Source organism: Gadus macrocephalus, chromosome 8 (assembly GCF_031168955.1).
Source record: "Gadus macrocephalus chromosome 8, ASM3116895v1".
Classification (NCBI taxonomy): domain Eukaryota; kingdom Metazoa; phylum Chordata; class Actinopteri; order Gadiformes; family Gadidae; genus Gadus; species Gadus macrocephalus.
The window spans coordinates 6154624-6182617 of NC_082389.1; the positions used below are offsets into that span (position 1 = coordinate 6154624).

Here is a 27994-nt window from a genome sequence, read left to right on the forward strand (position 1 = left end):
CTGTTCAACGTGTCTGCGGTTTGATTAACAGTATGCAGGACGGGAGAGTGATGATTGGACCGGCAAAGTGCTCCCTCTTTTGGACCCGCTGTGTGCAGTGTTTTGCTGGGGCTGACTTGTTTGCCTCACGGCGGAGAGGATATGGAGGACGAGGAGAGATGGAGCAGCCTGGAGCCTCCTGCCTGGCTCAGGGGGAGGTTGGACTGGATTAGACGCCTGACAGCTGGGCCACATCTCTGGAGGCGCGGGGAGGCGGAGAGGCACCCTGTCTGCCTGCCTCTGCACCAAAGTGTCAATTTGAGCATGAAGGAAGGATGAAGTCGAAGTCGGAGTGCAAGTACGAAGTGGGCGCGGAGCGGGGGCCACTGGTGGTCCGTGGTGGGTAGATATCAGCGGTGCACGGGCCCGTGCACACGGCTAGGCATCAGGAAGCACACTGTTTATTTAGAGAGGGGCTTGGACCTGGGAGTAGCAGTGTGCGCACCCCGAGGACGGACACACAGACACAAGCGGAGGGGGAGGCGCGGGGGGCTAAGGGGGAGGCGCGGGGGGCTAAGGGGGAGGCGCGGGGGGCTAAGGGGGAGGCAGAGCTTGTGACCTCTCTCTCTCTCTCTCCTCTCTGTATTGTTGACCAGCAAGATAGAACAATCAGAAAGTATGTCTGCGGGGAAAGCTCCTGGACACAAACATGTAGTATTGTGTAAACGTCATTAAGAGATATGTTTTATTAGAGTTAGACTTGCATTCCCATTTTTCAAAGGCAATATAAGCCATTTTAGCAGGCATCTAGAAGTGTCATAAACCCAACTTTTCATGAAAAAGCAACAAATTCGAAAAAGGTATACCACCCCACAACAAAGCCCATACATATCTTCCCTAATTCCACTTTTCTTTCACTACTTTGTTAAATGATGAGTTTCCCGTCAACATTACCTTAAACTAGCGCCCGTTCCAAAGGAATAACAGCAGATTTGTTATTCACCATAAGCACAACAACTGGCATATCGTATTCATACACCCCGACATTAATATGAAGAATGCTTCCAGGCCGTTGGAGAATAGGCGGTAATAGGTTTTCGCTGAGGTCCTGGGAGACTGCGTTGTGTATTTCCTGCACTGAGACTTGGCCGTCCCAGGGAATGTGGGACGTGGGCCGAAGTCGACTTTATTAGCTGGAGATGTTCTAATGTGATTTATTTTTATAAATGAGGGTGTGGTGGGAATGAGAGTGGGGGAGGAGGCCGGTATGCAAATGCCTCCCCTCATTAAACAAGCCCCACCACCACCACCACCACCACCACCACACAACATTATCTCCCCTCTTCCTACGACTGTTTGGGTGCATTAACGAGGTGCAGCCATGTCTGCCGACTAATGATATTGTAATGATCAGAAATCTCCCGATGAAGTCGTCAGCCGCAGTGGCATTCAGAGGGTCTATGTGTGGCGAGGAGGTGGGAGGAGGGGGGGGAGGAGGGGGGGAGGGATACACCCAAGCGGGCTGTGAGAAGATCAAAGGTGAACACAAGGTTTGCATCTGCAGGCTTTTTGTTGGGGATTTTGTTTGTTGTGTTGTTCTGGGGCTGTTATCAGGTAACGGCGGTGGATTTGGTAAGATGAGATGGAGGACCTGTCGAAACCAAAAATATATAGCTATTGGAATGTGTTTATTTTTTTGAAAATAGCCTCATCGTTCATTTTAAATTTTATAGACAACAAAGACCCAAATAAACAAAATACTTTAGATGGGGGTGTCATTGATACGATTCATACGAGTCATTGTTAGTTTATTTTCGTCTTTGCCGTATGCATCATCCATATTTTCATCACAATAAATGCCCTCTTCCTCGCATACATTTTTTTGTGGTCCTTCAAAACTTTTCTTTGCAAAGTGAGGACGCAGCCTCTGAGGACGGCTGGAGCCCATTTGTGTCCTGATATTTATCTTCATGGTTTCCACGAGAATGAGGAGATTAACCCCATAACTGGCAGACATCATACAGTTGATCTGAGCATCATTAGTCCACATTAATAACCCATGCAAGTGCAAATGGATTTCCTCATCTTTTCATCTTAATTACATGACATCTGAGCTCTCTATCTGAAGGGGCCTCTTCAGAGGGGGGAGGGGCTGGGCGACAGTGATGTCAACGCCAGATAGGGGATGGTGTGGTGGCTGGAGTCGGGTCTAAAATGCATTGTGCATGTATACGTACACACAAATGCACAAGCACATATGCAATCTCGTTCTTTTTTACGCATACACACATAAACACAAACAGATAAATATACACACACACACACATACATGCATGCAAAAAACACACACTCACACATGCATGCATGCACACGCACAAAACACACACACAAATATATGTGAACACATATCCACACACTCATGCTTCAGGTTCAGGAGACGAGGCATCCATCATGTTTGCACATACAAACATGTATGCACTCACGCGCAGCACGGCGCACGCCACGCGACACACACACACACACGCGCACACACACACACACACAGAGACACAGAGACAGAGACATACACGCACACACACACAGACCACAGAAACACACACACGGCACCCACAAACACAGGGACAGAGACACACACATTCACATACGTACACACACACACACTTCGGACACATCATGTACACACACACACACACACACACACACACACACACACACACACACACACACACACACACACACACACACACACACACACACACACACACACACACACACACACACACACACACACTCATAGGGTGTCATTGCCCATTAGAGAGATGGATTGACAGGAGGGCCAAATAAATCTTTGTGGCAGAGAGTCAGAAATATAAATAGAGCACCTAAGATAGATTTGTCTCGGGTGTTGATGAAGTTACCTCTGGGGGTAGAGCGCTGTGTCTCTTTAGTAATGAGGACAAGCACCGACACTCTCAGGCTTTAACAGACAGGAGCAGGGGGTGAAAGATCAGAAGGTTGCCTTTCAAATGTAACATGAAATAAAAACACAATCTTACCACATTTACAATAGTATAGTCATACTATATGGTGGTATTTACCAGCCCCACCACCCAGAATATGGTGGTTTGAGCGTGTCGCTCATTAAGGGAAGAATGAGCCCCCCCTGGTGGTTTATAGTGTGCACAGAAAGCCCTGACTGAGAACTGTGCGCGGATGATCAGAAGTGCGGTGCTATGCCTCGCTCTGACAGCCCCAGTGCTCAGACTGGGGTTGGAAACACTCATTCCTCCTCTTTTTATTTCCAGTAACTCTTTCGCAATGGTGGTTATTATTCACCACAGCACAAATCACAATTACACCCAGCCCAGGATTAAGCGTGAAAGCATACAACACGCATTCTGATCAACCTATTCCTGTTTTAATTTCATATCAGCGTCATTCTGATTTGAATAAGTGTGTTTAATCAAAACTTCTTCCCCATAAGGTGAAAAAAAACAAAAACTTAAAAGCTCCATTAAAAAGGGAAATTATTTTAATTAGATCAATAAACGCTGGTAAAATCAGGTAGGCAGGGGAGAGGAGAAAGGCTCTATTACCCATTTTATCATCAAAGCGAGCGCTGTGCTAATTATGCTAGCAGCACCCAGTCAGAGCAGCACACCGGAGACTGATAAGAGAGGACTGCCCAAGGTTTCAGTGATTGCACACGCACACACACACACACACACACACACACACACACACACACACACACACACACACACACACACACACACGCCCACACCCATGTGCAAACTTTTGCAAACACACACAGGCGCTCAAAAACACACACACACACACACACACACACACACACACACACACACACACACACACACACACACACACACACACCACGCACATGCGCGCGCACGCACACACACACACACACACACACACACACACACACACACACACACACACACACACACACACACACACACACACACACACACACAGGCACGCACACAGGTACAAGCACACTCATGCATACACGCACACACTGCACGATTCCCACTACGCAAACTCATTGTATAGGGTGAATAGCTGATATCAGTGCAAAAAAAAACAAAAAAAACAGAAGACATAAACGCAGGGAGAACGATGCAGAGAGAGAGGGCGGCGGCACCTGAGTCGGAGAGCTGACGTCACATTAGAGCCCTATTGGTAATCAATACGAGGCATTATAGGTTGTATAAATCACAGTGTGACACTTTCTCTATGGGTCATTAACAGAGGAGCCGCCGGGGAGTGGGCAGACGTAACACACATGCATAGTCAGTCACACTGCGCAATAACGTCTGAATGGGAAAGCTCAGGAGACGTCCGGGCAGAGTGGCGATGGAGACTAAAGAGCGTAAATAGTTCCACGGTAGCATTTAGATTATTTAGAACCATAAGGGGAGAACAAAAAAAAAGGTCCCAGAGATCACGCGATGAGTGATGAAGGCAGTCACTCGTTTAACAAAACAAAAGGCGGAAGGAGGAAATGACTAGGTTTTTTTTTTCTCTCCTCCCTCTGCTACACAGACACACTTGGAGTCCCGTCGGTTTCTGCTGAAGCCATGTGATCTGGGGCTCAAGTGTTTATTAGCAATTTGCAGTCAACAAACATCCACGGACCACCGGAGGTATTTTCTCCAAAATATTATGAGGGGAGATGAGAGCGGTTCCTGTGAACATTTTTAATTGAGGATGTACTTATTCTGCCTGAAAAGGCATGCTGGAAAATGCAAACGTAGGCATTTGTAACCTGCGTGTGTGTGTGTGTGTGTGTGTGTGTGTGTGTGTGTGTGTGTGTGTGTGTGTGTGTGTGTGTGTGTGTGTGTGTGTGTGTGTGTTTGTGTTTGTGTGTGGTGTGTGTGTGTGTGTGTGTGTGTGTGTGTGTGTGTGTGTGTGTGTGCGCGCGCGTGCGTGTGTGTGTTTGGGGGGGAGGGGGGAAATCTGAAGACTTGCAGGCTCTTTGATGTCTCCTGAAATCGGGCTTAATGCATGTGTAATTAATAAGCCATTTGCATATGATGAACTGGGGCACTTAGTCAGTGTTCTCTGGATACAAATACCTGAGGAAAACAATAACAACAGAGAACATTAAAAAAAGGGAGTCTACGCACAAAAAGACAAATCTATGCTGTGCTTCGGATTAGAAATACATTAGGAGCTAATTATGTCCTAATTGCCAATATTTGTGCAGGTGTTTGTACTTAACCGGGGGTAATCCCCTGCTTCCGTGCACTCATCTGGGCTCCCACTCCAGAGGGTTTGGCTGGCCATGGTGGGTGGGTGTAAGGCACCAGTGGTAATATGGGTTGTTAATAGGTATAGAACAACAACAACAACAACAACAACGATACTAATGCTAATAATATCAACAAGGACAAGATACTTCTAACCCAACTATAATAACTATGTTAAAACTATAAGCATAACAATAGTTAAAAAATATTAAAAAGGGCTAGCTCTACTACTCGGCCTACTACTACTGCTGAAATAAAATGTATTGCAAATCTATTTACTCTAATCTGTAATTACTCTTACCTGTTACCCAGTAAGGAGGAATGCGATGCTGTTTAACTGAAACACACCCACATCACAATCCTGCTAAAGTTGTGTCCTCTCCTCTTGTTCTGTGTTTTCCTGCAAAATATTTAAAGAGAAATCAGAGTCTCCAGGAGTTGGAGTTCCCCCACCTCATCAAATCGCAAATGTAACACCGGAGTCTGATTAAATATTGAACTTCCAAGAGTTTAGGGGATGCTTTTTCATGGGCGTCTGACAGCGAGGGAACATCAAACCCAGATAGGTCTCCTGAGCTGACCCCTGGCTAACAGAGCAATGTGCTGAACGGGCATAAAGCTCACTGGCAGCAGACTCCTCGGCCTGTGAACAGTAACTGAACCACAGGCTCTATTTTATAGCATTAAAGGATTCAACTCTTCAGACTTGACCCTCTTTGCTTCCTTCCGTGATGTTTTGACGGATATCACGGCGTTGGGGGGAGAGTGTGGTTGTGACGTTTATTTGCCAATATACAAACAGGAAGTGTTTTTTTTGTGCGTGTCTTAAGCCCCGTGTCAGTGGCATCGTCAATAGTAGTAATGCGATAGAATGCCTCCGTTATGACCGCGCTGGGTGCCATATTGCATATCATTAAGGTAGTCTTGTTTCATGAGAATGGAGATCCGACCGTGCTATACGGTCTTCTGAGGGTGGTAATGCAACATATCCTTGTGCATTACTGAAACTACCCCCAAAACAATCACACAGGCCCTTTGATACCCCCCCCCCCCCCCCCCAATCTCCTCTTCCACTTTCATTGCGTCTCAAATTCTATTTTCCCAGTTTCCACCCCAGCTTCGTCCCCGGCGTTAGATCAAATATCCGTTCAACTTATTTCCTCCACGTTTTTTGTTTTTTTTCCTCATTCTTTCCGACTCCATCCTTCTCACACTTAACCATTATATTGTACGACCTTGAGTGAGGCGCTGTCAGGCGCTTTTTTAGAACATAAGCGTTGCAGTTTCCCATAATCCTCTGGGAGCGCCGAGGTGAGAGCTGTGGCCCGGTAGCACTCCGAGTGGCTGGCAGCGGATCAAAAGCAGGGAAAGAGGTTCCCGAGCTCATTCCAATTATAACAGCACACACTATCAACTACAAATACAAACAGCACGTAAGTGATAGCGCTGGTGGCCGCGAGGACGGCTGCCAGAGCGCAGGCTGCATGCTAATCAGGATACCTCTTGCCATGGGCTATTTAGGGAATAGCCTCTCATCCCAACTATTCCCCAACGCTGCAGCCAGGAACAGAGAGAGAGAGCGGAAAGGGGGAGTGAATTCCCAGACTGCACAATCCAAGGACAAAATATTAGAAAATGGATCTTTATCTTTGCTCTTGGCCAATATCCATATTAATTATATTAAGCAACCGCATACACACTCGTGTGTGCAGGCGCACGCACGCACACACACACACACACACACACACTTATGTTAAATAAATCTATCTATATGTACTAATGCATGTAGTGAATAAATTATGTGGGGATTTGTCAAACACGTAAAGCTACAACTGTATGCGTGCCGCGTGTGTATAAATGTTTGCTAATTTGATGTCTGGATTAAAGGGGAAAATCCTTACGTTTCAAGAGACTACGGCCACACTCACCTAACTCCCTGGCTCACATTCGGCTCACCCCATAGTCCTCCAGCATCATCCTCCCTGTTCCAAACATAAAAAGGGGTTTGACCCCATGACCACCCCCTTTTAAAGAACAAACAGAACGCGAAGTGAAAAGACCCACACGCAACACAAACAGGATCCTGCAGTCATGCAGAACCACAATCAGGCAGCTTTTTACCCGTGACCACATCCTATACAACACCACCACCATGCCGGGGGTTTGCTTGGCCCTTCCAGTCAAGTGATTTATATCTAGTCCACAGTCATCCTGGGACCTGGATGGCTGGCTGGCTAGGTGAGAGCGAGGGGAAGGAGGGAGTTGGGAGTTTTGGTAGCACACCCCCACCACCACTTTCCCTTCCCTTCCCTCCCTCCTCCCTCCTCCATCCCCCCACTTCCACCTCCACAGACAAACCCCCTCAGAGCTTGGCGTCTCTCCAGAGCCGCGCTGGGGGGGGCGAGGGGGAAGCGGGGGGAGGAGGGAGGGGGGGTGGTGGTGGTGGTGGCGGAGGACAGCGGGGGGTGGGGGGGGGGGGGCTAGAGCGAGGAGCCGGCGTGGAGCGCGACGGGACCCCAGCAGCACCCGGCCCGGAGGCACAGCTCTCAAGGACACGGAGAACTGGGCCAGAGAAGTTCCCCCGCTGCCCACTGAGTGCCGCGCCGCCCGGAACAGGAGGGAAAGTTTCCAGAAGACGAGACGCCGCGTGCGTCTCTCTGTGTTGAAACGCGTCAGGACAAAGTATCTCTGGTGTCTTAGTGTATTGTGGTACGAGGTGCTGCTGCCGAGGGAGAGATGTGGAGATGGGGAAGTCGACTGATGTACTGTTTAAGAGACGACTAATGTCAGGGCTGACTTTTGATCAGTTATTTTAACGTCAATCAGTGTCCTTCATGCTTCTCTCTCTGTATCTTGCAACAGATACAATCACAGGCAGAGGGATAACATAGTAAACAAATAGCTGAAGGATTCATTTAGTCGTTCCCTCATGAACTTAGCAATGCTAAGAACAAATCTGTGTCTTTGCATTTGTGTTTTTGCCCAGGTCTATTTGTGTTTCTTCCTCCCCGGCTGTGGCCACTGCCTGCTCCCAGGGTTTGAGTCCACGGCTTGATCTCTTAGTTAAACAGCGTCGCTGTTATTGTGATTGCAGGCTCAGCATAGAGAGCTCCAGCCCTCGGATCAATCGCCAGCGTACCGCAAATATGCTGTTTAATTTATTTTACATCCAACGTTGATGACAGACGACCCAATTAAAACCGATTTGTTTGCAAAGTCACATCGAGTGAGTTAATCCATCAAATCAAAAGACGCCGTTCACCCTAGCCCAGCCGAGACAATGACCGGATCCGTGCAGTACGTGTTGTTGTCAGTGCGGTGAAACCACACTCCTCCCTTCTTGCCAGGAGCTCTGTACGAGGGTCAGTCTCCCCCGCTCTCCCCCACACATCGGGGGGAGGGCACCACACTTCTCCGAGATGGAGTACCCCCGACCAACCCCAGCCACGTCGCCCTGCACCCCCATCCTGGGCCTCTAATGGAAGTCCTGGGCATCCAGACATCTCCCCTGCCCTGACAGAGGCGTCACGTAGGGCTCTGCTCATCATCGCGAGCCGCGGGACGCCGGCCCCCTGCCCCTCTCAGTCCCGCTCCCCTCACCCCAGGAACGGCTTTTTGGGAACATTGCAGGCAGATGTGTCCAGATGAGCACGTTCTAATTTGCGGGGGCCAGGTTAATGCTCTGCCGGAGGGCCCGGGGGCCGATCGATGCCTTTATTTCCCTAAAACGCCGGCGTGGCGAGAGAGGGGCTCGCGGGGCGCTTTTAATACCGCCGCGGCTCCAGCGACAACTGGGCTGTATTGATTGTGCCCGTGTGGAACTACGTGCCCCTTCTGGGGAAGGATCTATTTGTGTCACCCCGGGCAGGGATGGGGGGCTTCACTGGAGGAGCAGAGAGCTCAGCCAATGGAGGATGCCAAAAACATCAAAACAGCCATGTTTACAGATTACCCAAAGGGAAAGCAAATCACTGCAATTATGCAGGCGGTGGGAATACTGATATCAGCATACCTGCTACTACTTCACCCAGACACTACTTTGGTGAGGCGAGAGCACAAAACAAAGCAACACACTCCATTTTGATTGAAGGAATGATGGAATTTGCTCGACCCTCAACAAACGACGGGATTTAAAACGCATTAGACCCACCCAAAGCGTTTGCCTTGTTTTGAGGTGATTGCACCATTTGGGCGTGTAGGGTGCAAAATATTTCAACCAGCCGGGGAACTATGATATTAAACACAATGAAGTGGGCTGGGCATGAGGTGTACCACTGCATATTTAACAATTGCATGTAGAATCTAAAATGAGTTTTTCCCCTCCACACCCCTCTCCAAAAAAAAGGCCATTAATCATTCATTAGAGCCACCCAAAATGGCTTTTCAAGGAAGCATTTATCTCCTATATTAGCTTAGAAACAACAGAGGGTAGCCCTGTCCGTTTCATAGGCCTTTGTTTGCAGCGGTTGTGACATATTCATGACGGAGGCCATAATAGTCAGATTCCTGCTCTATCCCCCAGGGAGAGCACAGCAAATGGTGTCACATCCAATTACTGCTGCACACTGCAGAGGTAAATCAAAACCCGTGCTATGAACTCACACGCACACACAGACACAGACACAGACACACACACACATAGACACACATGCACACAGACACACACACAGACACAGACACACAGACACACACGCACAGACACGCGCGCGCACGCACAGACACACACGCATACACACTCATACACACACGCACATGTGAACTCACACACACGCAGCGTTAGTGGGGCAATATTGAACAGAAGACAACGGTGACATCCACAGTAATAGAATATCGGAGAGCACATTCTCTTGGTTACTCGGAGGTCATGTATGGATTACACAGGGAGAATTGTGTAGGCTGAGGCTTGCAGGCCCCTCCAAACATAGATTGACGTACGGGGCTTGCACCACGCGTGGCAGAAATTGCTTGTTCAAGACTTTTATGATTATGGATTTGTTAGCGGGCATGCAGAAATTGAAATCGCGGTAGAGAGATTTCGAGAAGCTGCCCGATTGAAGTTGAAATCATCGGGTCACTAAGGTCACCCATCCGTCCTGGCTTTCATTTTGTTGCGTTTCTTTCCTCGTGCAACATTGAGTCATTTCTGCTCTCATTTCTGTTGGTTGAACTCAAAGCCGTTTGTCTTTTTGTTTTACCCCCCTGCTTCTTCTCTGGTGTTTTGGTGGTTTTGGGGAGTGGAAGGGGGACGATGTAGCGGCGGGAGGGTGGTGGAGGGAGGGGTTGATCTCAAGAGCGCATAGCCCCGATTCACCCCGGAGCGATGCAGCGCTCCTGCCCAATAAAACAGGCTGGCTCCCCAGGGCCCCTCCCTCAAGCCTCCAGTCAGCGCTTGTTTTTGCACCATTTATTTAGTGTGACACGTCTCCAATTAAACGGAGGAGGCTGCTGCATTTCTCCCCATAACTACCTCTTATACCTCCCCGTAGACCCTCTGTCACTCCGAGAGTGTGCATACAAGAGTGAGAGACCAGGAGTGAGTGAGTGGCTGAGAGAGCGCAGGAAAGACAGGGGGGGAGAGAACTGAGAGATCACTCTTTTCCTGCCGCCGGTTAGGACCACAATGTCATCGTCCCCTTTGTGGGTTCAAAGTCCCTATCTGAAGGGTGTCCGGAATTATAATTATCAAAATATTGAATGAGATAATCGTCGGCCGAAATTACCCTGTCAACTTGGTGTTTGCCGTGACATCAAAACGCGACCCCCCCCCCCCCCCCTTCTATGGTTAATTGGCTGCACGACCCGACAGTATATAGGCACACAATGTTCATAGTACGTATACAAGCGAAGCTCAATGTTTAACGGTTTTATTGTGGAGAACAGGGAGAAATACTAATCAGACAGTCACAGGAGGAGTGACTTTGTCCGACCCCAATGCCGTCTGCGAGAGCGCAGCTGAGGGCGGCAGCTGCCAGGGAGGGCTGGTGGGGGGGCGCCCAAACCGCCAGCCCTGCCAAGCGGCTGGGCCGGGGGGAGCCCCAGTGGCAGCTGGGTAGGGTGGGGCAGCCAGCTGTGGAGCAGCGGGGAGGTGCGGTGACTGGGAGATGCCACGAGACCCGAGCAGGGGGAAAGGAAAAACCGATCCACCGAGGAAGGAGCGCGTCCTACAGCACAGGTACTGTAGGTTTGTGTTTGCATGTGTGTGTGTACAGACACACAAACACAAAACACACACAGGATATACTATACATAGACTTTCTATACACGGTCCCACACATCAACATCAACACATGGTGGAACACGCCCACTCGTGCTCTGGCGGTCCGAGCAGCGGCCCTCTCTCACACCCTCACTACTCTCCCGTCACGTGCTCCGGCCCCACATCTGGTGCGCCATCTGCCCCTCTCCCCCCAGAGTGACAGGTAGTCCCTCTCCCTCTCCGGAGGGGGCGCGGTCAGGAGGAGGGGAAGGTAATTTTGGGTGTGAATGTGCAGCCGCATAGCTCTCTGGATGCACCTGGCCTATGCTGCGATGCTGCTGCGTGAGGGGGACGAGCCCATTATCGGTCGGACACCAGCCGACCGGAGAGCCCATGAGCAAAAACAATTACATCATCCTGAGGGCGGTGACAGCCCTCGTAGCGCGACGACGTATTCCCCCCTTCCTCGGGAACAAGTTCCACCCAACACGATTTGTAGGCAAAAAAATAAATAATTAAGAATTAAGCGCCACATTAGAGATTTGTTTTTTTGTAGTTTATTATAATGTACAGTTTTACATTTCAATGACAACCGACACTGTTGCGAATGGGTGCAGAATGAAAAATATTAAACAGCCATATAAACAAGATGAGGACGACCGTGTCTGTTCCTCCTCTATGCCACTGTACACCAGATCAACTAAGCAGTGTTGCCAGGTTGGGTCAGATTTCCCACCCAACCTGGCAACACTGACCATAGGACACATATCAAGCGGCTGTAGCCACAACTGCACCACCCGTTGTTTTTCTTTTTTTAAACTGTAAAATTATGAAATCCTTTTTTCTCTCCAAAACATTATTTTCACATCTTATGTTACATATATGATAGTAACAAGTTTTTTTTCGGATGATTCGTACACAACACTTTATCGATGGCATTGCCTCAGAAGTCTATTCAAGGAGATAATCCTCCGGCATTGTCAAGGATGACAAAACCGTAGTTAAGATTGGGGTGGTTTTTCACCCCCGCAATCATTGGTTTGCAGTCAGTGGACAAAATGGCCGTGGACTTTAGTTAAACAACTAATTCAAATAATAGGAGAAGGCTTTGGCAAGCAGGGAGGGATGGCCTTACATTTCAAAAGATGTCCGCTATGCGTCTTCTGCTTCGGCACACTTTTCCAACCACGCAGACGGCTATTCCTCTAATGGCAAATTTGGTAGATCCCTGTGTGAGCTAAATAAAGTAGAAAACCCTGAAAATGGTTTATATAAATTAATAGTTCTAGTTCAGTTTCACCAAAGCCGGGCCGGCATGCTACATTTTTAACGATTCAGTCCAGGTCCAAAAAGTATACCGATTAGGTTTGTATTTTAGCGCCATATTGTGCAGGAGCATGTGTTTGTACCACCAAAGCCACCGTGGGGCGACCACATCGGTCTTGAAATTGTAATTTAGACAGATACAATTCATCAAAGAAATACATAAAACAAAACAAAATAATACAAAATGTGCCGGATGGGATCATCATAAAAGATCATAACCAAAAAGATACATTGACACGTACAGTTAAGGAAATAAACAACACAGTATTTAGGACTAGTCTCCAAAGTCATAGACAAAGTTAACCTCATCAAAAAAGCGTATCTCTACTGTTGGCATTATTGCTTCTCATTGACAGGGAGCGAGAGGGAGGGGGCGGGGGGGAATGCATCCACCTACCTAGCGAGTTGGTACATTTAAAACAATTGGTGATACCCCAAATTTCACGTTTTGTATGCCAGTTTCACAAAAACTGCAATGTTTGTACGATAAGGCAGCTCTGTTTGTTTGGTGTTGTTAAGGCTACGCTGCTCGGAGAGACCGCCGCGACCGGAGAAAGAGCTCTGAGAAACGGGCCGCATCACGTCAGCGTTGACAACACAACAATACATCTTACAGGTGTGGATGAGCGCCCCGATGGATTGTTCCAGAAGAGGGAATCGGTGTGTGTGTGTGTGTGTGTGTGTGTGTGTGTGTGTGTGTGTGTGTGTGTGTGTGTGTGTGTGTGTGTGTGTGTGTGTGTGTGTGTGTGTGTGTGTGTGTGTGTGTGTGTGTGTGTGTGTGTGTGTGTGTGTGTGTGCGCGCGCGCTGGGTGTGTCTCATCGAGCTGCAGCCATAATTTAAAATTCTACTCAACAGATGACCCCAGAGGTCAAAGCTCAGAGAAGAGGTCAGAGCGGGGCTGTGTGGGTTTGCTGTGACCATCTTTTCATTGCTGGTAATTTCCATACTGGCCCTGTGGAAAGAAATGCAAACAGAAATGTGTTATTGTCATTTCACCACGAGAAGGAGCCAGACAAGCAGATACATGGGCTAATAGTTACACACACAGACAGTAGTAGGACACAAACAAGCACATTGGTAATATCAACCATATGGCACTGCAAACCATGATGATTTAAGAGTGGGCTGCATTTGCTTAATCGAACCAGCAGGTGGCAGCACGGCCACACCACTGGTGTGTTTTTGGAAATGCAGCTTTAGGCATGTCAGGTTTCTGCAGCAGCATGGCTGATGAAGAGATTTCCTTATTTACTAGGTAGACAGGTGTCATGTGAACTACATTAAGTTCAACAGTCGATGCATTTCTAAACAGGGGTCGAAATGTGGCTTCCGTTATCGTTGGAATTGCCGAAAAAGACATTTTAAAGAAAAAAGTCACATTTCAATACTGATTCGGATTTGATCCGATGTGATTTTACAATCTCAGGCACATCTCAGGCGCTTCAACCAGTTCTTGTTTTACTTTGTTTCTCTACACGTTTTTAAAGAAAAGGACACATTACTGAAGCATATAGAAGGTATCATTACACTACGCATGCTGTGTTTATGACCTCTTGGATGTAAAATTCGACCCCTGGTTACAATTAAAAAATTAAAGAAAAAGAAAAGAAAAAAGGAGTAAAATGGGAAAGGATCAAGACATAAAGAGGTAGAGGAAGGAACAAAACAAATGCAAATAAAAGCTAGGTGGTCAAACGTCTAGATTGGACGTTGAGGTCTTCACAGCAACCATTACCTTTGCTTCTTACAGAGCTAGTCAGGGGTTCAAATCCCTGGGTCTTTATTTCCTCATGTGTCCCTGAATATTCAAAGATAAAGATATCAAAGTGTAGCTGTGGCCCCCACATAAGACCACAGGAAATACAGGGCAACATGTAGATCTCCCTTTAAAAAAAATAGAAATACACTAGAGCACACTGGCATTACGCTTAAGTCATTAAAAAAGAAAGAAAAAGGAGAGATTCCGCATCAAAGCCCCCATATTTCACATACCCTTGACGTGCATGCCATTGTAGCCTGGGCCGATCATCAACCCCTTCCCACGGTCCATCTAACGCGTGCCTTTTTTTAGTAAACGTTCAACAGTCAACACAACTACGGCTAGATAAACACACATTGAGACGCCGAGCGAAACTTTCTCCCGCCTCCCACCAAAGCCCTCCCTCCAGACGGTGACAGCATGCACAAGATACCCACTTTGAACATCTGCTCCCTCGGCTCACACTGGCTTCATTACGAACGCTACATGTGTATGGAGATATATATATATATATATATATATATATATATATATATATATATATATATATATATATATATATATATATATATATAACCCTGAGGCTGACGGATGGTTAAAAAAAAGAACCTACGCGAAGTAAAGGGGACACACTAAGGCCTCCGTACGGACCAGGTCTGCCGTGGCGCTACAGCCGTGGGCATACTCACCTGTTCGTAGGCATAGGGCGCTGCTGCTGGCCCTGGGGGGGTCCGGCTGAGGTGGGCGGTAGGCCCGTACTGCTGCCCCTGCCCCTGGGGTAGTTGGGGTACTGCCCGGGGCGCTCTGGAAGGACCTGGGGACAGCGGGAGATCGACACACGTTTCAAAATAGTGACCGAAACCGCAGACGTTAAAAACCTTGAGCAAAAAAACACAAAAATGACAGAAGTTCCCATTTTGTAAGACGGCTGCAACCCACTCGTCGCCATCATCGGCACATCACACCATCTGGTGCCCGTAGTGTCGACTCGAGTTTCAATTGAAAATACATCTCCATGCCCATTGGCTCTGATGCGTCGCCGCCATTGATATTTATCCCTAATGTCCCCGCGATAGGCCCGGCTGCTGTGTGGCAGGGTGGTGAAGAAGTCAGGCTCTAGCCGGAGCCCGATCCGCCATGCCAGGCACGGTAACAAGGAAGGTTACCGGGGCTGGCTTCCTGGTCGGGCCCACCCCCCCCCCCCCCCCCCCACGCTCCAATACAAGGGGAGATCAAGGAGATTCTGTGGGCGTTCATTAACAGTGCAGGGCCTCATTAAAAAACAAACAGAAATTCTGTCGGTTGCCCTGCAACACTAGGCCACAGCGGGGATGGGGCCGAGCCGAGCGACCCGCGTTTACAAACCGAGCCCACGCAGTATTGTCAACGCTGGACTCCTTAACGCGGGGGCATAACCTTGTGGTGCCTTGTGAGCGAAGGAGCTTGTGTGCGTGCCAGATGGAGCAGAGCGCACTGCCTCCGACTCTTGGAAAGCTCATTATCGACACACGATGAAGGCCTCTGGCTCAGAGAGAGAGAGAGAGAGAGAGAGAGAGAGAGGAGAGAGAGAGAGAGAGATGAGAGAGAGAGAGAGAGAGAGAGAGAGAGAGAGAGAGAGAGAGAGAGAGAGAGAGAGAGAGAGAGAGAGAGGAGAGAGTGGAGAGAGAGAGAGAGAGAGAGAGAGAGAGAGGAGAGAGAGAGAGAGAGAGAGAGAGAGAGAGAGAGAGAGAGAGAGATGAGAGAGAGAGAGAGAGAGAGAGAGAGAGAAAAAAAAGGGGAATCACAAGGAAAGTTATGGATGGGGAAAGGGCGGATACGAGTTGCGGTCGCTTCCGTGCTCATGACGCATGGCCTAGGGTCCGACAGATCTCTCCGTACTCGCTAGAGACCAGGGCGTTCAAATCAAACATGAAGGCTGAAACATTGGGAAGAATACTAATCTGATACATGGCCCTACCCCAACCCCCCCTGATTCATTCCCCAAGTCTCCCCTCCGAGTACCAATCCCCTAACCCGTCATTAACAGACCCGTTTTGCCGTCCTTCACGGCATTCTGGCACAGGTAGCTTTTTTTTGGGGTTTCAAGAAGCAAGTCGCAACTAGTTTCACCTCTCTGGAGGAGGAATGATTATTATAAAACGGGAGGTTAAAAACGCCGAGGGCGCCAAAGACAGCCGACAGTGCCACTTAGAGGATAAGAACAAAAGTGTGTTGAGGACACGCACCGTATCCCTGTTGCTGCGGAGGGTAGCCTTGCTGGCCGGGATACTGCTGCTGGGGTGGGTAGCCTTGCTGCTGGGGCGGGCCTTGCTGGTACGCCTCCTGGTTCTGGACGTACTGCGCGTTACCTACAGGGGGGGGGTAACGGGGATAAGGGACAGGGGGGGGGGGGGGGGGGGGGACAGTGAGTGCTGTGAACCGTGAACCGCAGCGGAGAAGCAAGCGATGTGGCATAAGACCGTGAGGACTTTGTCTCAGGGTTGGTGGCGACTCCGCTCTCATCTCTTGGGATGTTTGGAGGGAGCTGTTGCACAACCTTACCTGGTCCGGTATATCACAGACACAGCTGTGGAGTAGATTAAAACCATGGAATGGTTTGCATTAGGCAATTAAGCATCGTAGTTAGGAATGTGAAAGAAGGAACGAGTATCAGTGATGGAAATTAAGAGAAGGCAGGCCAGTGGAAATGTCTCGATTGGCCGCTGGACAACCAATCAATTAGATATAAAAAGGGGGGGAGGGAGGGCAAGGGCACAGTTGTGTTAGCCGAGAAACAAGTGGCGTCTTTGGAAAGAAATTAAAAACTGGTAGAGAAAGATGACAAACAAAAGGAATAGTGAATGTCAATGACAGACAGACAGAAGGAGATGTGAAAGTGGTGACACTGCCATGGTAGCAAGAGGCGTGAGATTACCTTGCACGATCCCCGTTTGCTTTTGCTGTGCTTCGGAAGTATCAAAAGCCAACCTGATTGCTGGCTGGACAGTGGGGGTATAATTATCTTTGACATCTGGGTCATTTTAGCACGCCGGCACGGGTCTCTTTGCCTCCTAGCGCTAATCTCTCAGCAAAAGGGGTGGAATATTTAATACGATTCAGGGTACACAAAAAACAGGCATTTGTGAAATCACAAAGCGAGAAGCTGGCTTAAGTTCAGCTGCAGCTTTCCTATTGGCTGGCGACGCCAAGCTGTAGATCCGGCCCCCCCAGCCCGCCCACCCACGCCATGAGGCAGTGGCAGACTTTGACTTCCTGGTCTGGCCCCGTCACCTACGATTCTCCTTGATTGAACACAACTCCTTTAGGCAGATCTTGTTGGGCGGTATGTATTTGGGGGAGGGGGAGGGGGGAGGGGGGGATTTGATTTTGATTTGATTGGTTCTTTTGGGTTCCCCAGGAGCGGTTGGAGGGTTCTCCTACCTTCTGAGGCGCCCTGTCCTGCGTGACTGTACTGGTCGCCATAGTAGTCTTCCTGCCCTGGGTACTGCTGTGGGGGTCCTACATACACATAACACAGCACACAACATACACACAGGTAGATTCAAGGTGTTGTTGGGACGAGTGGCTCTGCGCGAGAGGGGGGGAGTGAGGTGTGTGTGTTTTGAGGGGGGGATGTTGCCCTACACTGCCAGTCCTGAAATAACCAATTTCCCTCGTGATCACCCAAGTTTTTCGATTAGCTGTCGGAGGAGTTGAGAACCTAATCGGCACCAAAGGGGTCTGTGAGCAATAAACAGTAAAGGAACAAAAAAACAAAAACAAACAAAAAAAAGTTCAAACTTGGAGGAGGGAGATCGAGACAAGAGGGAAAGTAAGAAATGCAGAAGGGGTTGTGTTAGGGGAAAGGGAGAAGGACTGTGCTCAAAACAAAAAGATCCTCAAAGGGCCCGCTCAGCTCTGAGGGGGATACCTTGCTGCGGGGGTCTGTAAGGTGGCATGGGCCTCTGGCCCATGACATGGTTCCCCTGGGTGACCTGGCCCATCATACCCATGGGGTTCTGTTGGCCTTGGTAGTGCTGGCCGGTGCCACCAGGGGGCATATTGTACTGCTGTGAGGGAGGCTGCTGGTGCATCATGGGACCTGCGAGGGAGCAACAACAACAACAACCCTTTTCAACACGGCACACTCATCCCACGCGTCGAATAAATGAACAAAAACGTGCGTTGTGAACGTGAGAACTCTTTTGTCTACACACTCAGAGCCACGCGTCGAAAGCGCCGCAGGGTGGCTACCTTGGTTGGGCTGCATGTTCATGTTGGGCCGGGGGCCGTAGTTGCCCATAGGCTGGCCCTGAGTCATGTTCATCTGGCTCTGGGCCGGCATGCCCTGGGAGGAGGGGACGGCGTGGTTGTAGCCGCCCATGGTTCCGTGGCTGCTGGGGGGCATGTTCATGGACCCGGCGGGCATGTTGGGCGGCTGGTTGGGGCCGGGTCCGGGTCCTTGCATGGGCATATGGTTAGGTCCTGGGAATTCAGACATCAATGCTCAACTCAGAAAATTTGCAAAGAGTGACATGGTAATCAGACGAGGGGCGTCCGCTGGTGTGACAGTGACAGGATTAAGCCAATTCCCTAACCTTCCCAAACGTCATGACTGGGATTAATATAGTAACGCTTATCTTGCACTACCAGTTAAGTGCTTTTTCCCTACCGAATTCCACACTTTATATCTGATATAAATAATCTGGATTAATATAAGTAATAAACTTCAAAAAGAGGGATGAAAGACGAAAACGGAAGAGAGAGCAGGTGCTACGATCAAAAAAAAAAAAGGATATCGGCATTCAAGACCGCCGGAGCTGGCAAACGGGTGACGTCACCCTTCAGAGGAACGACCTACCTCGCAGTTCTGCGGTGTTGCTAGGCAACCAAACCGATTAGAATCGCGGGAGACAAGAGAAAGAGAAACACGGGAGGAAAGGGAAAGAGAGAAGGTGCGTGTGGAGAGACAGGAGAAGGAGAAGGAGGTCTGACTAACCAGGCATCTGTCCGTTCATCTGGCCCTGCATGTGCGGGGCCGGGGGCCCTCCGCTGCCCATGCCCTCCGAGGGCATGTTGTGACTGTGTGGAGGCTGGGGGGGAGCTCCGCTCTGGTTCATACCACCGGGGCCCATGGACATGTTCTGAGTGGGCGGCTAGACACACACACACACACACAAACCACACTTAGCATCAGACAAATTTAGCCACACATATTGATAGACAAATGGGTCCAAAACAAAGCTATGATTGCTTCGAAACATTTAACGAATGCGTGAAGAGTTTAACATTCCTTGAGGATAAATATAAGCTGATGACATGGTCTTCTTGGGAAAAAATAACCTCACAAGGTAGTAAAAGAAAGAAAAAAGCATGCGCAAAAAGAAATATATACAACCCACCAGGCGGTACCCATACAAAATGGGTCAGTTTATGGCTTAGTAGAGTTCAACCTTGGGACTAAAATGACTTAAGAGACATTTCCAATATGAATGGAATAGTTCCACCATATTCATCCAGCTAAGCTTGCTGAAATCACTAGAGCAATACACACACACACAACATGGTCTGTGTGATTTTTTTCGTTACCAAACATTTAAAATAAAACACCTGATGCACACTACCCTCTCTGAAATCAAAATTGTGCTTCTTGCTTCTTTACGCAGAGGCTCTTTGATCATTGAATTACTCATAAAGTTGGATCCTACTGACCAAAAGAGGCCTGGATTGAAAATGATCTAGAGAGAACCTGAAGCCTGAGGCGAAGGTGTGTGATATAGCTTCCTTTGTTTGCCTTGTGTCCGGTATAGAAACATAATGACATTTGGTCATTGCATTTCATATGCCCCAAAATGAAGTTTAACAGGTGTAGATATATCTAAAAAACATCAAGCAATGTAATGTGAATAAAAAATACATTATGTTGCAGGTTACATCCAGATCGCCCGTTTGGCAGGTAATACTCACCGCTGGTAGAAGGGACTGCATGTTTTGATTTGAGTCTGCTATCGTTGCCAGGTACACTAGATTTCTGTGGAGCATCTGCTGATATCTGAAAAAGTGGACAGCCGTTTCAATCTTGCATGAGCTATATTTGACATGCAGCCCTTGAAGTAAAAGTTAACAATTGGAAACACCTAGTAGACGAAGATGGAGAGTGGAAGGAGGCGCCATAATGTCAACGTGACTTACTGTGAACATTCTGCAGTCTTGCCTTTACTCTGGAAGTCCATTATACACTGGATCAGTTGGTTGTTCTCATCTAGTAACTGGAACATCAAAGCAAGATAACACGTTTGCGGTTAGGTGGTATGAATCTGTGTAAAGGCTGATACCCCAATAGTATTATGAAAGGAGGCTAGAGATGGGATTGTTCATCATCAGAAGTGCGCGTGCGGCTAACAAAAGACGCATCCTGCTAACCGTCCTAAGCTAACAAAACCCACAGGCCTTCATTCATTTAGGAAATAATTCAATGTTAACGTGAATGATTGACGGTTCAAGGTTTGTTCACATGTGCTGCCCCTTAGTTCCGCGATGTTCATATTCGCCGCGCTGTGACCCTGCAAACAGGGTTACCAATCTATATCCAGTTGGATTTGGATGGGTGATGCTACACCATAAGCTAACGGGCTAGCTTACGCTTGTTTCATAGCCTCCCTGCTCATGATGCGCTGTGAAGATGCATTACCTTTTGTATTCCTGCGGGAGTGATATCCCCCTTTCCACGCTGCCTGTGAGGTGCGAAAGCCACCGACATGGCGATAACCTAGGAAAGCGCAAAATACAGCATAAAGTGGTAACACACTGCACGATTCGGAAGACCTCAGATTAGCAGTTGAATACGCTATTTTGGAATGCAGTGACCCACTATACGAGGAGAGGGGGGACACGAACAGGGAGCCACATAAATACAACCTTTATTGTTTATTGAATTGAGTAATAGCGTTTTTGGTATTTAAATTTTAAACAGAGAAGAAAAGTAATCAACTCAGTTTTAAAGAAATACATATAAACATTCTTATTTTTATGCTGCATCTATTTTCCAAAGCAGGTACCCCCCAATTTATAAAAAGTGGACCATTCCAGGATTGTTCCAAAAGGTTACAGTCAATCTTTGAAACGGAGTTCAAATGTTTATTACAATAATGACAGAAATTGTAAAATTCAAAAATATAAATTGTATATACGGTCCACACACAAATACCATCACTTTGTAATTTTGCATTATTTTTTGCAAACTGTATTTATTGTATTAATTCCAAGTTTTGCAAGCATTATAACATTAAAATGTATCCATATGATGGTTTGTTATTATTGCTTCTACAAAAGTCACAATTTCCATCATAATTTTGTGTATAAAGCAACTATTTATTTTAAATATTTATTTTCAAATCGTTTATTTGGTTTACCCTGGGTCAAAGTTGGTGCGCACGCGCATAGCATACACGAGGAAATCGAGTCTAGCGTCTTGGAGCTGAATCATCCGTTTGCTATCCTTTTATTAACATTTTTGATTTCGGGCGTCGCAATGGCAGCCAGATACGATAGAGCCATTACTGTATTCTCCCCAGATGGTCATCTCTTTCAGGTAGAATATGCACAGGAAGCCGTGAAGAAGGGATCCACTGCGGTAAGTCCTGAATGAAACGAAAGCTAAACTTTGTTAGCAAACGTCGGCTAGCCAACTAGCCAGCGTTGTCGCTGTGTCACTCTCCGAATCGCTTTCATTTTCGTTAGATTACCATGGATAGATTAATTTTGCCGACATTGATGTGGAATGAAATTGTTTTGTTTGTTGATCCCGGTGTATATCGATGTTCTCCCACATCGTATTAATATTATTATTACAACAACACACGATGTGTACATTTGACTTGCCGCTAGCTTGTTCCTTCCCGGAAAGTTAGCATAATGTTACACATCTTAAAGGTGCTGTGACTTCGTCTATTAAACTCTAATGTCCAGGGTTATTCTTCAATCGAGGCAAGTCCCTGAAGAAGTCACAATTTCTGTCGTATAATCAGTTTATGCAGTTGATATTGTGGCGCTGCCGTTTACTCCTTCTGTTCCATGTAAGTGATGCAGGTGTGATAAGGGTGTGCAATGCCACCATGGTTGATTAGGTAGTCCACACATTCACTCGTCAGTATATATCCAAGTTACTGATTTGACATTGATGTTATGTTGCAATTTTCTTCATTCAGGTTGGAATCAGAGGAAAGGACATCGTGGTTCTTGGTGTTGAGAAGAAGTCTGTAGCGAAGCTTCAGGAGGAGAGAACTGTCCGCAAGATATGTGCCCTTGATGAGCATGTCTGCATGGCCTTTGCAGGTAATGCAAAAAAAAAAATGAATGAAACCTGATGCTTAATCAAAAAAATGTTTTGTCGCCACAACAATAACAATTAATTAATATATTGAGATGATGCACTCGTCTCTTAGAATATACTTTTAAGAAAATACAATGAACTGCCATAGCAGTTATTTTTATGACATTCCTCCCCAAACAATGTGTAACCTTAGCTTTTCTGATATCATCCAGGCCTGACGGCAGATGCACGTATCGTGATCAACAGAGCTCGGGTGGAGTGCCAGAGTCACAGGCTAACGGTTGAAGACCCAGTTACAGTTGAATATATCACACGCTACATTGCAACACTGAAGCAGGTAATTGGTGTCAGATGTGATCTCTCTAGTCCTCAATTTTAGAAGGATAGAGCTGTCGGACAAAAAACTCGCATCAAGAGACATTTGGCTCTGTTGCTGGGCTCAAGCTTTCTTTCCTCGGAGGCACAGAAATATAATTCTTTGCCTCTGAGGAACCATAATTCAATAAATTGTCCCAACTTTTAGTCACGGTTAAGATGCAATTTGACATCAAACACTTACATTTCCTCTGAATGAATGAAGCACTTATGTGTCTTTCTTTTGCTTATTTCAAGCGCTACACTCAGAGCAATGGTCGCAGGCCGTTTGGCATCTCTGCTTTAATCGTGGGCTTCGACTACGACGGCACCCCCAGGTTGTACCAGACGGACCCCTCAGGAACCTACCACGCCTGGAAGGTCAGTGAAGTGGTCCTCTGCTTACTGTGCTCCAATTGGCTCCTTTAAGTTAGGTTCAACCATGCTTGGAAAAACCTGGACTAATCGCAGCGTTTTTTCTTTTACCAGGCAAACGCCATCGGCCGTAGTGCGAAGACTGTGAGGGAGTTCTTGGAAAAGAATTACACAGACGAAGCCATCGCCGGTGACAATGAGACAATCAAGCTGGCAATCAAAGCTTTGCTTGAGGTGAGGTCACAAAGATACTGCACTCACAAGAATATCACATGGCCTGTATATTTAGTTTGGAATGCATTTAAGGGAGGCCCAGATTCTGATGGACTAAATAGAAGTCTCATATTTTTGGTTCAAGATCGCCCAACAGTGATTATCTTATTGTGGTGTAAGCAGATTTTGACCTATACCTAATTATGGGAGGCCATAGCTACTACCTAGGTATATGGTTTTATTTCGCCAATCACAGCTTGACATGAGTAATGTTGTGCTTTGGGATAATCCTCTTTTCTTCTCCCCACAGGTGGTCCAGTCCGGTGGGAAAAATATTGAACTTGCCATTATCAGGCGAAACCAGCCACTGAAGGTAATCACTCATTCTATTATTTTAACTATGTCGATTTAAATGCTAAAGTTGAAAATAGAATAGTCTTAAGCGTGTTTCCCATTATGGCCTTCCGTTGTTATTCTAGGTCTTTTTAATTGGACAGTTGCACTTCAATATGTCTTTCTTCCTGGCTAATTGCTTTTCTGTGCTTTGGGCAGATCTTGGAGGCCAAAGAAATCGAGACCCTGGTGGCCGAGATTGAAAAGGAGAAGGAGGAAGAGGCTGAGAAGAAGAAGCAGAAGAAACCCACTTAAAGCAGTTAATCACAACCGCCATTTCCTTTGGTTGCACTTCAGGCAGGACAGCATAGACTGGTTGGAATTGTTAGCTAAGAGGGTTTAAAAGATCGTATTTGTCTCTCATTGTAAAATCCCGAACCTTAACTTGAGATCTATCACTTCCGTAATACTGTTTTGGCGTGAAATCAATAGTCCATCCGGACTGATGGTGCATGTATGGATACGGAGGTGTATTGATCTGAAGCAAGGATTCACCCTTTTATCTAGTAACGGCTTTTTATTTTGAAAGTGCTGTTGGTTTCTACTCTTCGTATTCTCTGTAATGACAACATTGGAAGAGAACTGCTAATATTCCGGCCTGTAACGGATCAAAGCTCAATAAAGGCTCACTTGTTTGTAAAGTTGTGTCCATCCTTTTTTTAGGGGCAAGTATTATTCTGTTTGATATTTCTCGTCCGTTACCACATGAAAAGGTTTTGTTATCTTTTCCACCAGTACGCTCCGGCATGTTCAAATTAAAAGCACTCGGCACTAAAAAGAAAAGACCAAGGAATTGCTTTTTTAACTTTGCCCCCCTTTTCGTTTCCAGGAAATGGGATGTATAGGAGACTGTAGTTTTACACCGGCCAGGGGCACTATACTGAGCGTCTACAAAGTGCCATGTTTATCAGCATTAGACCTGACATTGAAAAAGGAAAAAAAAGAAAGAAATAAAGTAGTTCAGGCGGCTCCACCAAGTGCTCACCTCTCTCTCAGTCATTTAAAACAAATTAGTGATGAGCGAGGGGAAAAGTGTCTAATGGTGGTCCAACATAATGCTTTCTTGCCTCCCTTTTATTTCACCCTAAATTCGCTTATCAAGCAACCGCTGCTCTGAATTCTCAAAGACACGATTATGGCCGGCGGTGCGGTAGGGCTGCTTAATGGGTTCCTGGCCTCAGACCCCAGTGGGAACTTTCAGTGACTTTAATCTGGAGCCCTTTGAAAAGTTGTGCTGCGCTGCACCGAGGGCCCTGGGGGCTCCCTCTGACTCCCACCAAAGACATAATGGTGAATGGTAAAGTCCTTCATTTAGACTCGTCTCCCCAAGCCAGGATTTCCTGAGTGGGTTGACCCGGCTGCCTTCGCAGGGCCCGTTGCAATTTGTCTTGTTTGGGTGTGTTGCTTGGACTGGTGTGTTTGTTTGATTTTACTATAGTATCCGTGATGCTAGAGCAGGAGTTGCTATCTGAAACCATAAGATGGGATTTCCTTTATTATGATATATAGGATAATATCGAAGCAACGATATTTAAAATCGAGTTTTTTTTTTTTAATCCATTTCCTGTAAGTTTCAGAACACACGTTCATTATTAGACTATCCGATATGAATATGTTGCGTAGTTCTCCTAAAGCCATGGCGTTCTGGGTGGCCAGGGTGGTAATATGATTACCTGTCCTAAATGCAGAAGATGAGGGAACTCAATGTATCCGTCTATACTTTTAAGAAAGTTCATCCTGGGCAATCCTGTGGTAGGCTACAGCCACAGAGGTTATCTGATCCATCTTGTCAATAGCGCACGAAGCGGCTTTCTGTGCTTGCGCCCCGGCCTTCGGTCTCCCCTCTTCTTTTCAACGGCTCGTGGGAAGACTTTTTTTCTCGCTCTTGCTTTCTTTCTTTCTTTCTCTCTCTCTTCTTTCTCCCTCTCTTGCCTGCGATGCTGTTGCCCATAATCAGCAGCTCTGCGCCCGAGGACAAAGTCCATGTCTCTCTCATCGCTGGCTGCTGCTGCTGCTCATCATTAATGCAGAAAATAATGGCTCCACCAAAGGTCATCGACGGAGAAAGGATGCCCGCGGACGTGTACTCTCGGAGCAAGAATGCACGCCGCTGCAGGCCTTCCACTGAGTGGATTGTGTGCGTGTGTGTGTGTGTGTGTGTGTGTGTGTGTGTGTGTGTGTGTGTGTGTGTGTGTGTGTGTGTGTGTGTGTGTGTGTGTGTGTGTGTGTGTGTGTGTGTGTGTGTGTGTGTGTACATACACACACAGACAGACGTACACATTCGCACACACTACCAACACATCTCATAGGGGAAATCGCACCAACACATTGCAGTCACTGTATTTATGTGTATCTACACACACCAGATTTAGTTGTGTTTTTTTTTTTTAAAGATTGTCAACAAATAGCCAATTTACTGCTAGCTCAATCTTGTTGCCACTTCCTCTGCTTCGGTTTGGTCTGCCATGTATAAACACTCTGGTAAAAGTACGCTTTTTATTTGTTTGTTCGAGCAAATGCTGAATGCTATTACCTCATATTTAGGTTATAGGCCAATATTTGTCATGTATGATGTGGCCCATAATTGTATTCATATTATTAAGGTTACTCATATTATTAAGACTACTATTGTTCTGTCCGTTTCTCATTATTTATTTTCAATTCTTATTTCACGAGGATCTCCATTTGGTCATTCTAATTACAGACCCTGTGGCAGTATAAGCCAAAGCTGGTCTCAAGGGTTGTTTAAATTGTGATAATGGCAACACTAAATGTCCGCAGGTCCAGGTGAGATAACGGTTTCAAGGGCACACATAACACAAGGCACTGATACCTATGGAGATTTAAGGTCTCTATTAAGGCCATGCTAGAGGTTGTCGTCTGCCACTGATGAAATTACTCTAGGCGTTATTGATTTCTACCAGCAGGGTGCAGTGTTGCATAAAAGCAGTACTGCAATAATATCAGTTACGCTTTCATCTCACTTTTTTGGTGCTGTATAGATAGACAACATGACTACTCTTGCTAGCAGCAAGCACAATCTACCGGCTACCGACTGATGTTTTCTTTTTTTACATTTGAACGCCCAGCCACAAAGGTTCTTTGAAAAATCGGGTCTATCGAGGGGAGAGTTGTTTTGTTTAAATTGTCAGATGAAAAAGCAACATTGCTCATGTCCTCAAGCAGCGGCCAAGCTGTCAAAGAGTATCGGGTCACAAAAGGCTACACTCTCGACACTGTCCCTTTCTGCTTGTCAAATGTGAACAGTGACACATACACACGCACGCACGCACACACGTGCACACACACACTCCCCCTCTCTCTGCTATCTGGTATAAAGGAGTGGCAGCCACACACGCGTGTATGTAGTTCGAAGTTAGATATTTTTTGGCGGTATCTTACTTATTCATTATAAGAATGTGTTCCCCTTTGACACAGCTTCAGGGATCACCTTTAATAGTCCTTCACCTAAAACCCACCACATATCTCCTACCTGGGTCCTTACCTTTTTTTCTTCATTCTACAAAAATCGTAATCTGATCCTGAACTCTCAGACGCTGTCCACTTCTGGACGGCGACCGCAGCGGCCCACCGTATCACTGTAGTAACAACGTTAGGCAACGTAAACAGCTTGGTGAATGGACACAGCCGGGGGCGTCGGCTTGTAGCAAGGTACCTTTCTTGTCTTTGTTGAATGGGGCCGGGACACTGAGTGCGTGTGCGTGCGCGTGTTAGAGCGTGTGCTTGTGTGTGTGGGTGTGTGTGTGGAGGAGTCCGACCCATGGAACAGGTTTACTACTGTCCCACAGGC

The 27994-nt window shown here is 47.1% G+C and overlaps 2 protein-coding genes across 5 annotated transcripts; one reads left to right on the forward strand and one right to left on the reverse strand.

Annotated features, from left to right (window-relative positions):
- Nucleotides 1-11992: 11992 nt before the first annotated feature.
- Nucleotides 11993-21395, reverse strand: ss18 (SS18 subunit of BAF chromatin remodeling complex). 4 transcript variants are annotated; one of them, XM_060058363.1, is made up of 10 exons: nucleotides 21208-21395; nucleotides 20709-20785; nucleotides 20484-20568; nucleotides 19516-19672; nucleotides 18771-19001; nucleotides 18448-18618; nucleotides 17958-18035; nucleotides 16763-16885; nucleotides 15227-15351; nucleotides 11993-13730 (listed from the first exon to the last, which is right to left on the reverse strand). In XM_060058363.1, exons 1-10 carry the CDS (start codon nucleotides 21274-21276, stop codon nucleotides 13704-13706), a joined length of 1143 nt encoding a protein of 380 aa, XP_059914346.1. In that variant the 5' UTR covers nucleotides 21277-21395; the 3' UTR covers nucleotides 11993-13703. The 4 variants fall into 4 exon arrangements, with proteins under 4 accessions (XP_059914346.1, XP_059914343.1, XP_059914345.1 ...); XM_060058360.1 differs by lacking the exons at nucleotides 11993-13730; nucleotides 15227-15351 and having other exon boundaries at nucleotides 16710-16885; nucleotides 18771-18977; XM_060058362.1 differs by lacking the exons at nucleotides 11993-13730; nucleotides 15227-15351 and having other exon boundaries at nucleotides 16710-16885; nucleotides 18526-18618.
- A 549-nt stretch (nucleotides 21396-21944) lies between these two features.
- Nucleotides 21945-24824, forward strand: psma8 (proteasome 20S subunit alpha 8). The gene is made up of 7 exons (XM_060058365.1): nucleotides 21945-22149; nucleotides 22724-22850; nucleotides 23061-23185; nucleotides 23461-23583; nucleotides 23692-23811; nucleotides 24101-24163; nucleotides 24343-24824. Exons 1-7 carry the CDS (start codon nucleotides 22048-22050, stop codon nucleotides 24436-24438), a joined length of 756 nt encoding a protein of 251 aa, XP_059914348.1. The 5' UTR covers nucleotides 21945-22047; the 3' UTR covers nucleotides 24439-24824.
- Nucleotides 24825-27994: the final 3170 nt, after the last annotated feature.